Source organism: Apus apus, chromosome 7, assembly GCF_020740795.1.
Source record: "Apus apus isolate bApuApu2 chromosome 7, bApuApu2.pri.cur, whole genome shotgun sequence".
NCBI classification, from domain to species: Eukaryota; Metazoa; Chordata; class Aves; order Apodiformes; family Apodidae; genus Apus; species Apus apus.
Window position 1 is genome coordinate 31,204,728 of NC_067288.1, and position 19,008 is coordinate 31,223,735.

General features: G+C 45.5%; 1 protein-coding gene across 2 annotated transcripts in view; it reads right to left on the bottom strand.

Annotated features, from left to right (window-relative positions):
- Positions 1-19,008, bottom strand: part of NEGR1 (neuronal growth regulator 1) — a 226,831-nt gene that overhangs the window by 107,977 nt on the left and 99,846 nt on the right. For both annotated transcript variants that reach the window (XM_051625735.1, XM_051625737.1), the window contains exon 2: positions 15,948-16,180. In XM_051625735.1, coding sequence (XP_051481695.1) covers positions 15,948-16,180 — 233 coding nt within the window. The remainder of the gene's footprint in view (positions 1-15,947; positions 16,181-19,008) is intronic.

The following is a 19,008-nucleotide window of genomic DNA, read 5'->3' on the forward strand; positions in this document are numbered from 1 at the left end:
TCTTCCTCATGTCTCACCTAAATCTCCCCTCTACCAGTTTTAATCCATTCCCCCTTGTCCTCTCACTACAAGACCTTGTCAAAAGTCCCTCCCCAGCTTTCTTTTCCATACTTTTGCACCTGCCTGCTGGCATCAGCCATACATGTGCAAAGACTCCTCCCTGCTTCAGGGCATCACTCCCATAAACCAGGCACATCTGTGGGTAAACACAGAGCTGCAACCTGGGTCCACCTGTGTGGTTGTTCATTTTGGGCTCACAAATTCTGTGCCTTCCAATACCTCAGATGTAGCCAAGGAACCGCGCCGAAAATTTTACCACAGTGTTAGACTGGATGTTTATTTACTGCTATTAGATATTTACTGCTTTAATTTGAGGTTTCTGTAAATTTTTGTTGAAAATATGCAACATCAGTACACAAAGCAGGCTCAGAATTTATGCTGTGGTCACTTTTTATCTCACTTCAAACCTACTTGGACATTGAGTTATAGGTCTGGGAACTCATATGGTCAGTCTGGATGAATAACGACTTTTTTTAACAAGTAGCTGAATTCCTAAGTTTGGGGAAAAAAAAAATCAGCTCTCATAGAACTGAGAAGGGAAAGTTTTGGTTTTGGCGATTGAAATGAAAGTAAATAAAATTTCCTTGGGGAAAGAGGAGTGGTCTGTTCAATCTAACACCCTCCGTCTTTCTTTTCCAGGGCACAGAATCCTGTCCAGCTTGAAAAGAGGCTGCCTAGAAAAGGGCAGCTGAGAAGCTGAAGCACAAGGCACTGACTTCTGAAGAATTATTCTGAGTATCTGCTCCTGTGGATCATTTCAGGGTCTGTGGTTAAATATTAATATTTAGGAACTGAGCCTCCTCCTCAGTCCTGTTCAACCTGTTTCACAATACAGACAATCAGCTGCTCAGGTCTCATATTTAAAGTCTGTCTTACTGGGACAGACTGGTCCAGTTGGACACCTGGGTCCCCCCAGGCTGACAGCCAGCATAGACCCCTGAGAGCAACAAGAGCCCCACTCTTTGATGCAGTGTTTGCATGCTAGGGATGCAGAAGGGTCTGCAACAAAGGGTGTAACTCCCAGAGAGGTGGTCACCTGGGAAGAGGCAGAGGAAGGGGCCGAGGGCAGCTGCTGCTCAGGGGGCATCACTGGCTCCTGTCACCTGGAGACAGCTTGGAATACCTGTGGGCTAAATATTGCAGTGTGCTAACTACATGCAATTCACTAGGAAAGCAAAACAATGTCTTTCCTTTGAAGTATTTCAAACAGGAAGATTTCTTTTTCAATAAAACACCCCTTTTGTTGCATAATGGAGCTGTTGTGTTAATTATAATTTTTTTTTTTTTTTTTTTTTCCAAGGGTCTGTTTTACATAACAAAGCAAATCTGCCAGCTATTAGGGACATTTTCCAGTTTTCTCTCACAGATGATAGAAGGAGAAATAATATCATATTTTAAATTCATAGTGGGGATGATTAAACTTTCAGCCTAAATAGAATAAGAATGTTTCTGAATCCTGAAGACAACAAAACGAGTAATCTGCTGAGGGCAATATGGTAACTATCTTAAAATTCTACACTTTAGCCCTTAATATTACAAAGCTTTACAAGTAAGCAAAAATTTAACTATTTATTTAGTCTGACTGTAATGTTTCAGCACTGTTGGCCTTGAGGCAGGTTTAACAATCAGAGGCTTATGAGTGTGCTCATTTTATCCAGCTCCTGAAGGGCCTTTTTATCTATTCAAATCTGGGCACTCATGTTCAAGTTCACATCTCTCTTGTGAGTCTCTTGTTTAATTTTTTCCTTTTAAATGAACATATTAACCCAAAGGGATAAACGTTCAAAATAGCACATGGAAGAAAAAAAAAAAAAAGAATGCCAAAAAATGTAGTCAAGGAACAGATTTTGCATGTGCATTTCCTTGAGCACAGTTTTCAAAACGTACCCATGGGGCCAGGCTCTTCTGTTATGAGAAATCCTCAGCTTTTCTCTGAATAGCTAGGGATTAAAGATCTGTGATAAGTAGGTGTAAGAGAAGTTAGAGTCATATTACAGGATTGCATTAAGAATCAATGCTATACGGTTCTCGTTTTGCTAGAGTTTTCTTGTATGGTGCAAAAGATCTTGCACCATTTGTTATCCTTATTACTGCTTCATAAATTACAATATGGTAGGAATGCAGCCCCAGTCCTTTCAGCCATGCAGTTCTCACTGTGTGGTTCCTCTGAGGAAACTCCTCACAACACTCCTGTGAGAAGTTTGCTCCTACAAATGAACAGCTACCGCTACACCACTTGTTCTTGGAAGGGAACAACATAGCTTAGTCACTCAGGATAAAGGAAGAAAAAATTGAATCTTGGAATAGATTTGGTTGGAAAAGACCTTAAATATCTTCCAGTCCAACCGTTCCCCCAGCCCTGCCAAGGCCACCACTGCCCCATGTCCCCCAGCACCACATCTCCAGGGCTTGGAAATCCTTCCAGAGATGAGGACTCCACCTCTGCCCTGGGCAGCCTGGGCCAGGCTGTTCCCAAGATCCAATCTCAACCTCCCCTGGCACAACTGGAGCCCATTTCCTCTTGTCCCATCCCTTGTTCCTGGGGAGCAGAGCCCGACCCCCCTGGCTCCAACCTCCTCTCAGGCAGGTGCAGAGCCAGCAGGTCTCACCTCCTTGTCTCCAGGCTGGACACCCCCAGCTCCCTCAGCTGCTCCTGCTCACACCTGGGTATATTCCCATCCTGAGCATTGCATGATGAGAACATAAATGTGCCAAGAAATCCTCTACAATTAAAACATTCTACTGGAGTGTTGAGGGATGAACGTGTCAGCCACGACTTAACAAAAAAAGACACTCTTTGATTTTTTTACTTGGTAACCAGGTGTTTTGCTGGGTATTTTAAATGGCACTAAGTATCACTGAACAAAACAACTGCTATAATTCTTTGGATCTGGATGAATCCCACGGCTTTATCCTTCTGCCTTTCCCCCCTTTATTCCTGGCTGGCAGTTCTGCCCCCCTCCCCATGGTCATTTCCACTGGCCACCATCACTCCTCACGGGATGCAAGGTGCAAATCCAACAGGCATCTGGCTGCAATGCCCCCTCCCTCAGAAGTGAGGGTTATTTTAATACCTCTCCTTCCTCACCAGTTACTGCAAACACGCTTGTGGAGCTGGATGAGTAGTTCATAGAAGAACCCACCCCACCACCCCCCAGGAACCCCACTGCCATGTGAGATCCCAGTCCTGCTGCCCCCAGAACAATGCCTCAGGCACTCAGGAAAGTTGTAAAATACAGCATTTGGAAAATCAGTGCAAGAGCAGCATTTTCCTGCCTGTCTGCTTCAGAGGATGCTGTGATTTTGCTAATTGCCTGAAAGGGGGCTTCCATTTACTGTTTGCTCCAAACACTGCTCTGGTTTAGTGTATCCTGTGAGTCTGCAGCTCTGCTGGGGATGGGCACGTTGGAGCTGCTCTGCTGAGATGGGTTCACTTGGTTCCTAGTGCCAGGTGGTTTATGTCTCTGCAGGCTGGACTCAGCACCTTGCACTGGATGAAGACTGAGACACACTGGTCTTTGTCATAACCTCATCTCCTGGCAGCAAACCCCGAAATATTTTCATACTTAACGTAACCTAAAAATCTAAAACATCACTGCAATCATCAAATAGGGAAGAGAAGGATCATGTGGACCACCCTCTCCCATAAATGTTGTGTTTTTCTAAAAGTGGAGAGGGAGGGCTCCAAGGGCTGCTTAAAGCATCATCAGCAAAATGAAAAGCACTTGGGTGACGGATTTTGTCACTTTTACTTACAAAACAAGGGCTAATTGCATCTCGCCTGGTGATGTTAATAAACCACTGATCAATCTGCTTACTGAAGACCACTGGCTCCTACCAACGTGTCCCACCTTGTAGGCTTGGTCTGCTCATGCCCACTGGCTGGGAGGTAATGAAATCCAAGATTAACAGATGCTAATATTAAAAATAATTTTGCTTTGTTCTTTCTGCTAAGGCATTTCCACTGAAATCACACTTTCAGTCACCACTGAAGTGCTTTTTACAGCTTGTTAATGAGGTTGGAATTATCGCTTCATATACCACACGTGGGCAATTTCCAGATGGAATTTGCAGCCATTGGATTGCAGCAGGTCAGCCCCTGGAAATGGGATGTTCTGGTCAGTGTTGCCCAGCTAAGGGCTCCCGTGTCACCTACACATGGAGACATGTCCCAGCCATGGGGCACTTCCCAGCAGGAATTCCCTGTTTGTGTCACTGCTGCTCCTCTATGCTCACAGAAGCCTTTTTTTTTGTTTTTTTCAAATGGAGATTTTCCAGGCAGGAAACATTTAATCCAGATCCTTTAAAGCTTTCTCTCAAATGTCTTACAATTCCCTATTACAGCATGAATCTGAGACATCACTTGTCATTTGCTTGCAGCCCTTCCCAGAATTTTTCCTGAATTAGCACTGTGAGTTCTTTTTAAAAATATGCATCTAGTTTTGCTCTTTCCAATGGGTGGATTTGGCTGCTTGTGAAGATCAGATATTGTCATCATCCTCTCTTACCTTCTCCTAAGCTATAAAATCAAAATTAAGCTGTAGAGGATTCCCAAAAGAAGACAGTATATGAGAGGAGATGCTTTAATAAATCCGTCTCCACGCTTGCTCATTCCTGGTAATTCTCCCTTAACCATGAATCCAGCACAACTCACAGAACAAAATATTTCTCCCCTGCAAGTTCCCAGCACACAAACGCAAGATGTTCCTTCAAGGAAAACAAAGGGCAGAATCACATCTCCGTAGATGGGAGGGGGGACTCACAGAGCTAAAGCACAGCTCTGGTTTTTCATTTCACCAGACCCAGGAAGCTCCTTGCCCATGGACTGGCCTCTCTGTCAGCTGCTCAGTAGCACAGGCAATTATTTTTATCGAATGGGCCTCATTATGAATGGGAATCACCCATTAGAGGGAGGGTACAGTGAATACTCAGATTTATTTCAAGGCTGATCCTCTTGCAGATGCATTCCTCCATGAATACCTAGAGATGGTGCCACTGGTGGGAAAGGAAAGGAGGTTCCATCTGGGACTGGTACAGTATCAGGTACCAGTACTTGAAGGGTGACTACCAAGAAGATGGAGACTCCCTGTTTACAAGGAGTCACACGGAGAAGACAAGGGGTGATGGGCACAAGCTGCTCCTGGGGAGATTCCAACTGGACACAAGAGGTACATTTTTCACCACGAGGACAGTCCTACATTGGAATAGTCTCCCAAGGGAAGTGGTAGATTCCCCCACATGGGACAGTTTTAAGTCTCAGCTGGACAGGGTGCTGAGCCACCCCATATCAACAATATTATTACTGAGAAAGGTTGGACCAGATGATCCTTGAGGTCCCTTCCAACCTGGCATTCTAGGATTCTGTGATTGAATAGTTTGTGTCTGTGTTGTATTGACTTGGCTGGTGAACTATAAAGGAGGTGGGACTGGGAGCCTGTGTATTTCCAGGCAGCTGCTGCATGTTTTCCAGCACAACCTCTGGCTGCTCCAGAGGCAAAGGGATCTCCTCATCTTAGACTCTGACAAGTCTTCAGTACTTGAAGTACATCACGTTCAAGCATTTCACAACTTTATCTGGTTTTCCTCATGAGATCTTTTCCCCCTTTCCTGCCCAAGGGTTGTTATCAATGCCCTGGTCCCTGGAGGTGGCACCTCTGCCCCTCTGCAGTCTGGTCAGCTTTATGGCAGAGCCTGGCACAACCAGGGCACACAGCAGCCTCTGCCAGAGCAGCCCTAGCTACAGAGGAGATAAACCACACCCCTTGCACTGTCCTGGGCAGTAACACCAGCCCTCAAGGACATCATTAATTTAAAAGCAGGGGCACCAGCTCACTTCATTCCTGCAGAGCAGACTATGCCTGACAGCAAAGCAGCAGCATGTAATGCAGATGTAAGTAACACACATCATCTAAGGAAATAAAAGACAAAATTAATTCCCTCTGCTATCAGCTTCTCCAGCATCACACACAGAAATGCAGCACGAAGCACATGGCTCCTTTTATTGCAAGTCTTCTGTCAAAGTCCTCCAAAGTGTGCTGCTCATCACTGCTCAGAACCCAGCTCGGTGGCTGCTGGAGCTTGGCCTACTTTCCCTCCTGCAGCTGATGCTTCTTCAAAGAAAAAAAAATGTGTGGGAAGAGGCTGACACAGAAAAATGAGTAACAAAGCATCTAAACCAAAACCAAGAAAAAGGGCTTTCTTTGCATTAATGATATTTTATATTTCATTATGACACGTAGCCACTTCTTACTTGTAGAAAGACACAGGGGGAATGTTATTTACATTTTCCTCCTCATTTAATTTTACTTCATTTACTTCTCTGTGTAGCTTTTTGATCACCTGTGCTTTGTGCTTCATCCTGGGGCATATTCAGTGACAAAGGTCATACTGTGAATGAAGATGCATACTTAGACAGTAACCAGGAATATGTCCCCTTGATCCTGCTTGCTCATTTAAAATGCTTTTTATGTTAATAAAAAATGCCCATCAAGTGCCTGCTAATATTATAAAAAATAAAATTGTTTGCATTAGCTGTCACCAAGTATTTATAATGACATTGGACGTGGAGCAGAAATGCTTTTTTTCTCTATTAATTCTCAATTTCTCTTTAAGAACCATTTCAACATGCCCCAGTTTGGCTCAGCAGTGTTTCCAGAGCAGAAACTATTGCCAGCTGCTTTATTTTTAAAATGGCATTATCCTTCCCAGGCCTCGTCCCATTTCCTGATCCCCACACCAGGAAACCAGGTCACAACAGCTGGACTGAGATGCAGAAGCAAAACCAGCAGTGAAGCCAGGCTGGCTCACTCTCACCTTGCAGGACATCCTTCTCGTTCTACCTGCCATTTCAACAAAACAATGGGTTTCTGCAAACATGCACTTATTTTTCAATATTTTCTAAAGGTGAATTGTTACAAATATTTTCTTAGAATGTCTTGGGTTGGAAGGGACCTCTAAAAGTCATCTAGTCCAACCTCCCTACAATCAGCAGGGACATCTCACACTCGAACAGGTTGCTCAGAGCCCCATCAAGCCTGAACTGGAATGTCTCCAGGAATGGGGTCCCCACCACCTCTCTAAGCAACCTGCTCCAGGGATCCACCACCCTCATATTAAAGAACTTCTTCCTAATGTCCAACCTAAACCTACCTTGTATTTTATATGAAACTATATTTTATATAATTATTTTGATTATATTCATATACTGATAGTTGCCTGCACTGATACTTGGAACAAGATTTCCAGTGCTTATAATTACAGTCACTTAACCTGCAACAGAGCTGGTTAAGGAGTTTAAAAGTGATCTGGAATTTCATTATTGTAGCAAAGGAATCTGCAGATCTCCAAGCCTTCCCAGTTAACCCAGCAAGCTCATGTCACACCACAAAAACCAGAGCCAGTTCTGTCCTGGAGCTGCCGTGATGCTCTGCTCCCTAGTTTGAAGAAGTTCACAAAAGGTGTGCCTCCATTTTTCCCCTCAGAAATTATTCCCACGTGTAAAGGAGCTGCCTTAAAAGGGAATTTTTAATTACTAGATGTTTTATGTTCAAAATCAGGCAGGGAAATTCCCACTGAAGCATCTATAATGCTGTTGAGGGGCCATCCAGTTGCACAGATAGTGACACCGCGTCTCGCTGGCACCCTGCAGCCTGGAATTAGGGATCTATTGCTTCAAGTGTCTGGTTCTGGAGCTGCCAGGGACCTGCCAAGGCCTCTGGCAGCACCACCACAGCAGGGGTGTGTGGGGAGAGTCCTGCCCCCTGGGAAACTGGGAATTCACTGCTCCTTCCATTCCTCTCACTTCTTAAACAGTAACTGGACTTGACAAAAGGTTTTTATCAGATCACGGGATTTCAGCTGGGACATTTAGTGTGCCAGGTGTTGTTAGATTTAATGGGGCTCAGAACAAGACACTGACCCTTGGCAGGGAGGCACAGCTGGCTGCTCTGCTCCAGTCCAGACCCTCTGCCCAACCCTTCCTGTGTCCTTTTGCTCTGCTCCCCAGTTTCTGTCCCTCCTGATTCTATAGAAATGGTTTCCATGCATGGATCTGTTTTCTCATTGGTTGCAACGAACAGGATTCCTGGTCTGGCATACTTTAGTTGCCTTAATTAGAATCTTGTGAGGAGGAATTTACTAAAAAACTTACTGTGCCAAAGTTTTGACCCTAAAATACTTTTGCAGTGTTTTCTCCTCAATCTCAGTGAAACAGAAAATAAGGATTTTCCTCATTTGAGGATAATCAGTGGTTATGCACCTCCATAGAAAGATTTCTTTAAATATTTAGATTAAAACACTTTTGCAAGGTAAAATCAGCATGTTCTAGACCTGCCCTGCATCAGGTGGGGTGTTTTTTCACATCCTCTTTCAAATCTGGGTGATGAAAAAGATGACACTGAGTAAAAGTTGCAGAGATTGGTCTCCAATGCCCTCCAAGGCTGTTCAGCTGTCTTTGTTAGTATCACTCCAAGCAAGAATTAGGCTTTTACACATGGGATACCTTTTTTTCTCCTGACAACTGACAGTCTAACAGTGCAGAATTTGAAATAACTGGAAATCCAATGAAAAAAGAAATCAGATAAATCACAGTAATCACAGTGATCACAGTGACAGGCAGCAGACAGCTCAGTGTTACACAGCCTACTCAGGGTACAGAGCTCCAAAACCACTTCCAGGTGGAAAGGATGGCAAGGAATAACAAAGTAATGACTATCTCAGTTTTTCCAGGCCAGCCCAATTGCCCTCAACTGAACCAAGAGGAGAGTGAAGAGGTCTCCAGAGAGTGAGGAACAGTCCCCCCAGTACAGGCAGTCAGAAGAACACGCACATATTCACAGCCAAACCCCTAAAAGTGTTATAAGCCAGAGTTTGTGTCCATAAAATAATTCTCCTGCAGTTTGTTACCATTACAAAATAACATTTTTGAGGATCTGTTCAAAGGAAACTGCATTTGGATAAAGTAATTGTAATTACAACCTCTGCCCTGCCCCACTCCATTTTCAGGGGGCAATTGTGCTCCAGAGGCGGTGCAAGGGCACAAGCAGCACTTCAGTTATAGCCATGTTGGCTCTGGAGTGAAACCACCAGATTTTTGCCATTGATTCTGCGAGAGCAGCATTTCCATAGACAGGCAATCCTCCCAAAGGCGCAGTCAATAAAGACAGACTCTGCCCAAGGAGGTCTGGCAGGCGGGATAACTCCTTGCGCTACACGGTGCAGCCACACACCACGTTCTGCTCCGGGTGATGGTTTGCCAAAGGGCTCCCATGGCTCCAACACCATGGCCAGACACACGAGGTGTGGAGTCACCAGCTCCTCGCTGCTCATGCCCAGCCCCTTGTCCCACGTGTGCAGAGGGGTGATGCCAGCAGAGCTACAGACACAGCGGGTGAGGCTGCCCACAGCCCTCCCAAGGGGTACCAACCATCACATTATCTTCACATTTTCAAGTCAAGCATTCCTGGTTGTAAAGTCCTAAACAAAAGCCTTTTTGCTGAGATGTGGAAGACTGTGGAGGCTATCTGCACTTTAATTAAAAAGGAACACTGAGAAAAAAATACAAGCTGGCCCAACAGCTTTTGTTCACAGCATTCACTTCAGATCATTCTAATGCAGAGTAATATATCTGACCTGTACTTGTTTTAATACCAGTAAGAACCAGAAGAGACCCAGCACACAGAGCAGGCACAGCCACTGGCTCACTCTCATAAATTCTCATTCTGAATTGGCTTTCTTTCCAAAAGCATTTTTTAAATTTTTCTATCTAAAAGTTTCATAAGCCTTTTGGGTTTCACACAACGCACCTCCAGCTTGGTGGAGGTGGGGATAAAAGACCCAACTCACCTAACAAATGCAGAGCTCAGACCTTAATAATAAAACTTTTTCCCTTTTCATTACTTTATTATGTTCTTTAACCTAAATTGTTGGGGTTTTTTTTGCTCTGCCCCTTGTTTTTTCCTCCTGCTTCTGGTGCTGCTGCACAAAGCAGGAAGTTGCTGGAAGCCCCCGTGGACTCTGCTGGACACACCTTGTGCAAGACTCTCACAGGTCACAAAACAACTCCTTCAACTTAATTCAAACGTAGCAGAATTCATCTATTTTGGACCAGAGAGCAAATGATTATTTTGTGTAGATTACCCTTCGCCAGCAGGTTTCAGAGGATGGCAATTTCAGGCTCCTAATGGCAGTTCCGTGGCGACCACGGCTGCAAAGCTCTGCAGGATGATGAGTTTCAGGCTAGAACAGCCCTGCTCTGCTTCAGAGAAAATGCTCCTGATTTACATCCTTGTAAATGACATCACCTGCTAAAGCAAACATTTCCATGATTTAAGTCTTTTAAGAAGGGGAAAAGCCATTCATACATATTTCAGAGAGAGAGAGCCCCTGCAGCTCATGAGAATGCTGGGAGCAGTACAAATGTGGGTGGAATTTGATGAATGGATAAAAAGTCCAAATCCTGCAGAAAACCTTCTGATAGGTCATTAAAGATGCATTAAGCCCTTTGGTAATGACAATCCCAGGCAGGCTGTTTGCTGGAGCGGGTGGTTGGTTGGGGTGTCTGCACCACAAAGCAAATCTGCCTCAGCCACCTCCAGCTCCAGAACCATCTTCCTAAGTCTTTTTCCTCTGGTGCTGAGCAGGGACAAGATGATAAGAGTGGCTGGCACTAGCGAGTTAATTTTATAATGAAAACTGACAACCTACTCGAGTGCTGGCAATTTAAAAGAGTAATGGATCGCCAGTTTTAGCTGGAAAGCAGTTGTTATATGATTTCAGAAGTCTTTTGCATATTTATTTTGCCCCACTTTAAATAAATTTGGTTAAGATTTATCTCGTTAGCTCCAAATGCAAGTCCCTCTTGGCCTGATTGAGGAAACAAATTAGACTTTGCAAACATTGCACAGACTAAATCAATACATTAATATTTAGGGGACATTAAGGAGGTTTATTAAACAGAAAAAGGGCCTTGAGTATTACTTTGGAAATATTATCCATGTTTAAATAAAAAAAATACAGGTTGTGGCTTCTGAGTGAATCTATAAATGGCATTTCCACGGGTAAGGAGCCATCTCCACTCAGAGCGTGCCAGGCTGCGCAGAGAGGGAGGATGGGGAGAGGCAGGAGGGGACTGAGCACCCAGAGGCTGTCCTGGGAGGAGGAGCAAATTTGCCAGGGCAGACTGAAATCAAAATTAACATGTCAAGTAATTAATGTGGCAGTTTCTGTGCCAGCGATGCCCGGGTGTTAGCACTTTGGCACTGACTGGAAGCACCGAGGCAGCAGGAAGCAGGGACAGGGGCAGAGGGGGATGCAGGGGCAGGTGGGACAGGGGGTGGCAGTGGAGTGACAGCTGTTATTGACACCCCCGAGCTGAAACCACAGACCTGTTGGAGCTGTGCAGCCATCACACCCAGCTAAATACAGCCTTGGAAAATCAGCCCCAGACCCAGGCTGTGGCAGCGGGTCCTGGATCTGCCAGCACTGGGAGCACCACCAGGCTCCTCCTTCACATTCAAGGAGACTGGCAGAGCTGTCAGATCCTTAATCCCAGCATTAGGAAGACCACAGTCACACACCTCACTCATGGACTTCGTGGTCACCTCTGTCCCACCAGACCCTGCACAAAGCCCCATCCTGACCCCGAGCCCCTCTCCTGGGTGACAGAGACCAGCCCCTTCCCCTCCTCTCCCATTAAACCACTCGTGGCTCAGATATAGCTACTTCGTCCTGTGACACTGTTCGCCTCAGCCTGGGAGCTTGTTCTCCCTCCCTGGGGCCCACCAAGTGTGTAAATGCTGAATATTAGGAAGAAATTCTTCACTCTGAGGGTGGTGAGACCCTGGCCCCGGCTGCCCAGGGAAGCTGTGGCTGCCCCATCCCTGGCAGTGTTGAAGGGCAGGTTGGATGGGGCTTGGAGCAACCTGGGCTGGTGGGAGGTGTCCCTGCCCATGCAGGGGGTGGGAACTAGGTCCCTTCCAACCCAAACCAGTCTGTGGTTCTATAAGTAATAAACACCAAAATTATCCCCAAGCCCTCCTTTCACTGTGTTAAACAAACCCATCTCTTTCAGACAGGGCATTTATTCCTCTCATCAGCCTGGCAGCCCTCCCTTGGTGTCCTGTTGCACACCCTGCTCTGGCGTCCATCTCCCAGGGGTCACAAGAGGCCCCTGACTGACCCTCTCTCTCCCTGCCTGGCAGCATCACCAGTGTCACCAGTGTCCCTACACACGGAGAGAACCAGGCACTTCGGGCTCGGCACTGTCACTCTGCCCAAGGCCACGCTCATTCTGAAGGACATGGGGAGACACTTCTACATGTTTTTGTAAATGGAAAAGGGAAACGCAGCTCAGAGGATGCAATTTAAACTTAGACAGAATCAATGTCAATTAGGAATGGCAGAAATTGCGACCCAAGCTCTTGCTAGAACAACTGTGAGCAACGCAGCCTGGTAAGAGGGACTGAGGGCTTTTCCTTCCCTGTGACAAACACCTGATCTTTAGATCCTCTGCGGTTCATGACTTTGCAGATCAAGCATCTGGCACTGAGGAAGACTGAGATGATTACTAACTCCTAAAGTTTCAGTTAATTCATAAATCTTACTTCCTTTTAATAAGGTCACTGAAATAAAGTGAACTGGATCTTCTTCCTCTCTTTCATGTGACTTTTCTTTCACTGATGTAGGTGTGGGCTAAAGACACATCAGCCTTTTTCCTCTGTTATTAATTATCTTGATTGTGTCCCTGCCCATGCAGGAGGGTTGGAACTCGATGATCTTTAAGGTCCCTTCCAACCCAAACCATCTGATGACTCTATGATTAATTTTCTTGGTACTTAGGTAATAAGTAGCAGTGATCTAAAAGTGACTCGGTGTCCTTGTTGGGGCACTGAGCAGAGACTGATGAGGGCAGGATGAAGATGGTAACTGCCAAGGACACAACAGGGCCAGGTATCAGCTTAGCCAGGGAGCCTGGCAGAAATGTCCAGCCTCTTTACCCTTCTGCATTTTACTCATGGAAATTAGGGCATCTTTAACCTATTAAAATGTAGGCAGGTATCCTTTGAAACATATGAACATGTTCAGAAATCCTCATCCCTGATGGCAGAAGAGAGTATTCAAAATGACGGCTACTGGATCTGTGTGTGTAGAGGGACCTCACACAGACATAAAAAAAAAAAATCAAAGCTGGATTTACACAGCTTTCAAAGTGGAGTTTCACAGTAAATCATTCTGCAATCTGGAGTTTGAACCTATTTGGGAGATTATGATCAGACATAAGTCTCTGCTGCTGTAATCAGGGCCAGCCTGCACACCCCGGCCCTCCCAGCCCTGCTGTCTCAGCAGGACAACATCTGCTTTCAGGATCTCTCCACAGGACACAGCCAGCAGGGCAGGGGAATTGTTAAAGGCCAGGGCTTTGCTTTTACGTTTTCTTTTTCTCCCATTATTTCCTGTGCTGCTGATCATTGATTGACAATGTAAAGGGAAACCCAGCCCTTTGCCTGAATGATTGCACTTTGGCCAAAGACCTGCTTTTCCCTTCACTTCTCTCTCCCCAAGAGCAGGAGTTGTTTCTAATCCTGAAATACAAAGCCAGGAAAAATACAAAAAGGAAACAAAACTGCTTCCATAAAATGCTCTTATGTTACCCCTATGAACCCTGTTCAGCAGGAAAGGATGGATGAGCTCATCACACCAATTAGCTGTTCCATCTTCCCTTCTCAGTCTCAGTTGCCTTCAAGCCACCCTTTGTGGATTCAGGGTGGGATCCCACCCGAGAGGGATGAACCATTGGTGACTCTGACCTACCAGGTGTCCACTGCACAGCTGATAATTAATATCTATAATAACAGGTACATAAAGATAGGAGCTGGAATGGAAAGAAACGCCCAAAGTCATGGCCCAGGTGGGACGGATCATCCTCCTGTGCTGCTGGTCCCACTCTGTGCCCCGTGGATGTAGGACCCCTCTCTACAGAGAGCTCAGCAGCTTCCCTGGCATGCTAAATGCCAAGGGAACAACAAAGGAAACCACAGGGATAGTGGGGGTTTTTAGTTTATCTTAGCAATGGCTCACTTGTTCTGGCTGTGCCTCATGGAGCTGGTCCCTGCTTCCTACATAAAATGTATAAAATAATATGGGAGTAACTGTCTATATATACAATTGAAATACCAGCTGGTACTGTCACAGCTTCTTCACTCCAGCTTCCCAATCCAACAGCTCCCAAACGCTTCTGCAATCCATGAACTTCCCCCCACGCACACACAGGATGTCTACAGGTCCTCACACACCTGCTGCCTCTGAGGGAGGTTCTTACAGAAGTTGCAGAAATGGCAGTACTGACAAAATAATGATCCTTATGCAACAAACACACTTGGCTCTCACAAAGCGACGCTCTAAAGAGTCCTACCAACCACCAGGGTCTAAAGGTGAAGTGGTTCAGAATAATTAGTCTGAGAAGCATTTCATCCTCGTCCTTTGCAGGGGATTTTGGTGTGCCACAGGAATTCAAAGAGACTGCCATTTGAATTCTTCTGGTTTACACTCATTGCTTTACTACTCATAAAAATGCAAAAGAAAATGTTAATGATGATTACACCGAAGATTAATAAGTTAAAGCCTTAGGTTATACTTTGCATTTCTGAAGATATAAATGCAGTCGCTTAATAATTATGCATATTTTTAACTATTGCCTTATTATTTCTCAGTATACTGGTAGTTAGTCTAATTACTTTTAAGCTCTGTTTATATGTTTTATACATGCAATTAATTACCAACTATTTTTTTAGTCCTTTGCACGAGGGCATTAACTATTCCAAAGATAATCTGAACTAAGAATTGCTCAGCCTGGAACGATGCAATGAATATTGTCTGCACGTGTGTACAACTGACACCAGAGACAACAGAGAACTGTCTCATGGGAATAAATCGTTTGTTCTTATGGATAATATTGGGATCTTTCTCTGAGAAAACTGGCCTGAATGAAACAAAACCTATGGATTTTAATGCAAAATCAGCTTGTTTTGTCTGCAGTTATTCGAAGTTAAGACAAGGCTGTTTCTGGCAGGGCTTGGTGCCAAGGCTGTGAAGCTCCTGTGAGCCCAGCACCTACACCTTGGCCTGAGGACCAGGCTGAACACCAGCAGAGCCACCACGCTGAGCCACGACCCCCTGTCAGATCCCTGCCCAACACCACCACCAGCAGCTACACCTCGACTGCTGGACTGGTGTTTTCCTCTGACATTTTTTATATCTTGTTCAACTGTCAGCAGAGGAGTGGGGATTTAAACCCAGTTCTGGCAAGCCCGAGACCCTTCTGAATCTCAGAATCACCAAGGCTGGAAAAGACCTTGAAGATCATCAAGTCCGTCCTGTGACCAACACCACCACATCAGCCAGACCAGGGCACCAAGTGCCACCTCCAGCCTTTCCTTGAACACCTCCAGGGATGGTGTCTCCACCACCTCCCTGGGCAGCCCATCCCAATGTCTAATCACCCTCTCCATGAGGAAGTGCTTCCTAATATTCAACCTAAACCTCCCCTGGAGCAGCTTCAGGCTGTGCCTTCTTGTCCTGTTTCTAGTTGCCTGGAAAAGAGCCCAGTTCCCACCTGAACACAACCTCCCTTCAGGTAGTTGAAGAGGGTGAGGAGGTTCCCCCTGAGTCTCCTCCAGGCTAAACAACCCCAGCTCCCTCAGCCTATCCCTAATGGGCTAATGATCCCTTTGCAGAGGCCCACAGTCAAAGGCATATGTACAATGGCTACAGACACCCGAGAAAAAAGAAAGAAAAAGAGACCATCAAGCTGCACAGGGTGCTTAGCTGGCAGTTCCCCTTCCACACACAGATTTCTGCAGCCAGGCCTGGCAGTGGGCGCAGGCACATACCTTGTACAGTTAGGTGCACCTGCATCGTTCTGGGGGTGTGCTGAGTCTGCACCGAGCAGGTGTAGGGGCCGTCGTCCGTCACGTCCACGTCCTGGATCTGCAGGCTGTACTCCCTCCTGTTGGCGGTGGCGATGGAAACGCGGGGATCTACCGACCACTTGTCGCCGCCAGCAAAAATGATACTGGACCGGTTGAGCCAGGCACCTTTTGAAGCTCCATCTTCCAAGTAACACCTGGGAAAGAAGGTGAAACCGTAAGCACAAAACCACTGGAACTTTTAAACACATTACCTTGCTACTGATTTTCAGACTGAAAACAGCTGTAATGTGTTGAGTTGAACCTCAAAACATAAGTCATGTTAATTCACAAATCATCATTGAACCAAAAGCCTGTATTACAAACACACAACAAAATTAAATTTATTTTTCTGCTGTGTTCTTCCTTTCTGGTTTCTGGGTGGAGCAGCAGGTAGGAAGCCCCAGTTACTTCTGAGCTGGACTCAATGCTCTGCAGGAGCAGCCCCTTCTTCCCAGCCGTAAGGCTCAGGAGTAGCCGCGTGTGCCTGTGCACAGTTACTGCCCTTTTCCTGAGGCACAATAAACCTCTTCAGCAAAACTGATAATGACATCTTAGAATCCAAACCAGCATTTTTTTCCTTTCAAAGTGCTATTAGATTTGTCATTGCTAATCACGTTCAGGACAGTGCATTTAAAGCAGACATACATTCAATTCACATAGATTTCCCTGCTGGCAACAACCATGAAATAGCATAGTTCTGTAAGTGTTTTTAAAAACATCTTTGGTACGATATGGACTCAAATGAATGTGATTTGTTTATTACAGCATAGTTATGGGGTTTTTACAGTTATTATTAGAACAATAACTGAAAGTAGTGCTCTTAGGGGTGTAACAGTCACCTTAACTGGAGCTTGGTGAGTAACATCGCCCCTGCAATCAGAAGCAGATGTACTCCAGGCAGGTTCTTTTCCTTCTAAATTTTAGTTAAGAAATATTTCTCCATAAAGTCAAGACTTTGTTCTTCTACAATGAGTAAATAGTACAGCTGGAGAACAAATGCTCTATATCTGAAGAGTCTGAGAGCATTTCTACACCATATCCTGGGGGTTTGAACATGGCGCCAGAGACTGCGAGGGAACTGGGAGCTGGAGGCACCAGTGTGGGTCCTGCAACCTGTCTGCAGCCCAGCTGTGGAGGCATACAAAGAACAAGGGATCCTGCAAAATGTAATTTGTAGCCCATTTCACCATCTGTACAACCAAAAGCTGGACAGTGTATTAAAGGTCAGTGTTAGTTGAAAGTATCCTCTGTAGATTCGCAACCAAAACCAAAGGCACCCTGGCCTGAGAGGGGTCTGACCCTCTCTGAAGGTGCTGAGGCACTGCAGTGTGCTCCTGGCCTTCATAGGCTGTGTTGCCTGCTAGGGAACAGAGATAACTTCTCTCTAAAATAGCTTTCCATCTAAAGTTGCTCACTTGCACATGGGGATGAGGAGGAACACACAGCGAAGGACACTGTGAAACAGCCCTGACCAGCCCTTGGAACAGCATCAAGGCCAACTGCTGAAGCTTTGTGGACACACGGGTCAGAAGCTGGAAGTATTGGGCACTGAGAGAGATCCCCAGGCCAGGTGGCAGTGGGATGCTCTCCTGAGCTTCAGCCAGGACAAGGATTTCTGTGAGCAGCCAGGAAAAGGCAAGAAGGAGCAGCAAGAGAGGAAAGGACACAGCAATGGGAAGAAAACCAGCAAACACCAGCAGAGCACAGGACCGAGTGAAGTCTGGGAATACAAGGAGAACACCAACATCAGAGATGCTCCAAGTACCACCTTACCCTGGACAAGGAAATGTTTGTCGTGAAAAGAGGACTGGAGAAAGGAGGTGAGACCTGAGCAAATGATAAATGGTGATGGGAAAAAAGCTTGGGAACAGGAGGGGGAGAAGGGTGCCCAGGCAGAATGGCCAGCACCAAGAGTCCTTCTTGGTGGCTGAGACATGAGGTGACAAAGGGAAAATGACAGCATGCAGGAGGAACCTTATTTCTATGAGCTGATGAAAAAGACTGAGCCTGTCTGCAGTGAGGTTAAGGAGATGTAACTATGGCTCAGCAACTCCACCTCTGGAGTCCGCAGAAAGAAGGTGACATCCAGAACAAGGAAAAAGGCAGAGCAGGTAATGGAGCCAAGGGCAGAAGAAAACCTTGATGGATTTGTGCTTGGGAGAATGAAGCTGCAAATCCAGGAGCATGGGGTTTGTGTTTTTTTTTTAAACAGTCTGAAAGTGCTGCTATGGCTGGGAAATCATAAATATATTCTCAACAATTAAGGAAATGGGGAGAGTGAATGAGGCAAATTTTAGACTAAGCACCCTGCCCTCAGTGGGATTCAAGGCTTTCGTGTGACGTTGAAAGCGGAAGGAAGGGAACAGAGTGCAGCAGACTAATGGGACATTTTCCTTTGATAAAAGTGTCTTTTACATGAAGGAGATCCAACAGAAGAAGAAAATGCAATAGATCTCATCTCTTTGATAAAACATTAAAATAGCACAACTATGGAAACTTGGGTGGGAGAAAATGGTGATTTCATGGCTTCAGCACACAGCAGTATTGTTAACGGGGAAAAATGACATTCCCTTCAGGAATAAGAAACTAGAAGCATCAGGCTGAATTTCTTCAGAAATGGATCATGAATATAAATGTCTATTTAATTAATGATCTCAACAGGAAATCTGAAAGGGTTCTGAGAGAAGCTGCATGTGATACAGCATCAAAATCACAGTTGATAGAGCAGAGAATTGGGATGTCACAGGGAAGAGACACTTTGAGGACAAGAGCATGGGTGATACCTGTGAATCCCTGCAGCAGGAGTTGGTGGGGTCTGATCCCACTCAGAGAAGACAAGGAGCCACTTTCAGTCTCATGAACATTTTCAGATTGATTCTGATGAAGAGGAGACAGAGGAGAAGCAGAGAAACCACAGAGCCTCTGACCTTCTCTACAAGGCCTTTCTTTACTGCTGGTGCTTCTGCAGCAGCTGGACATGGTC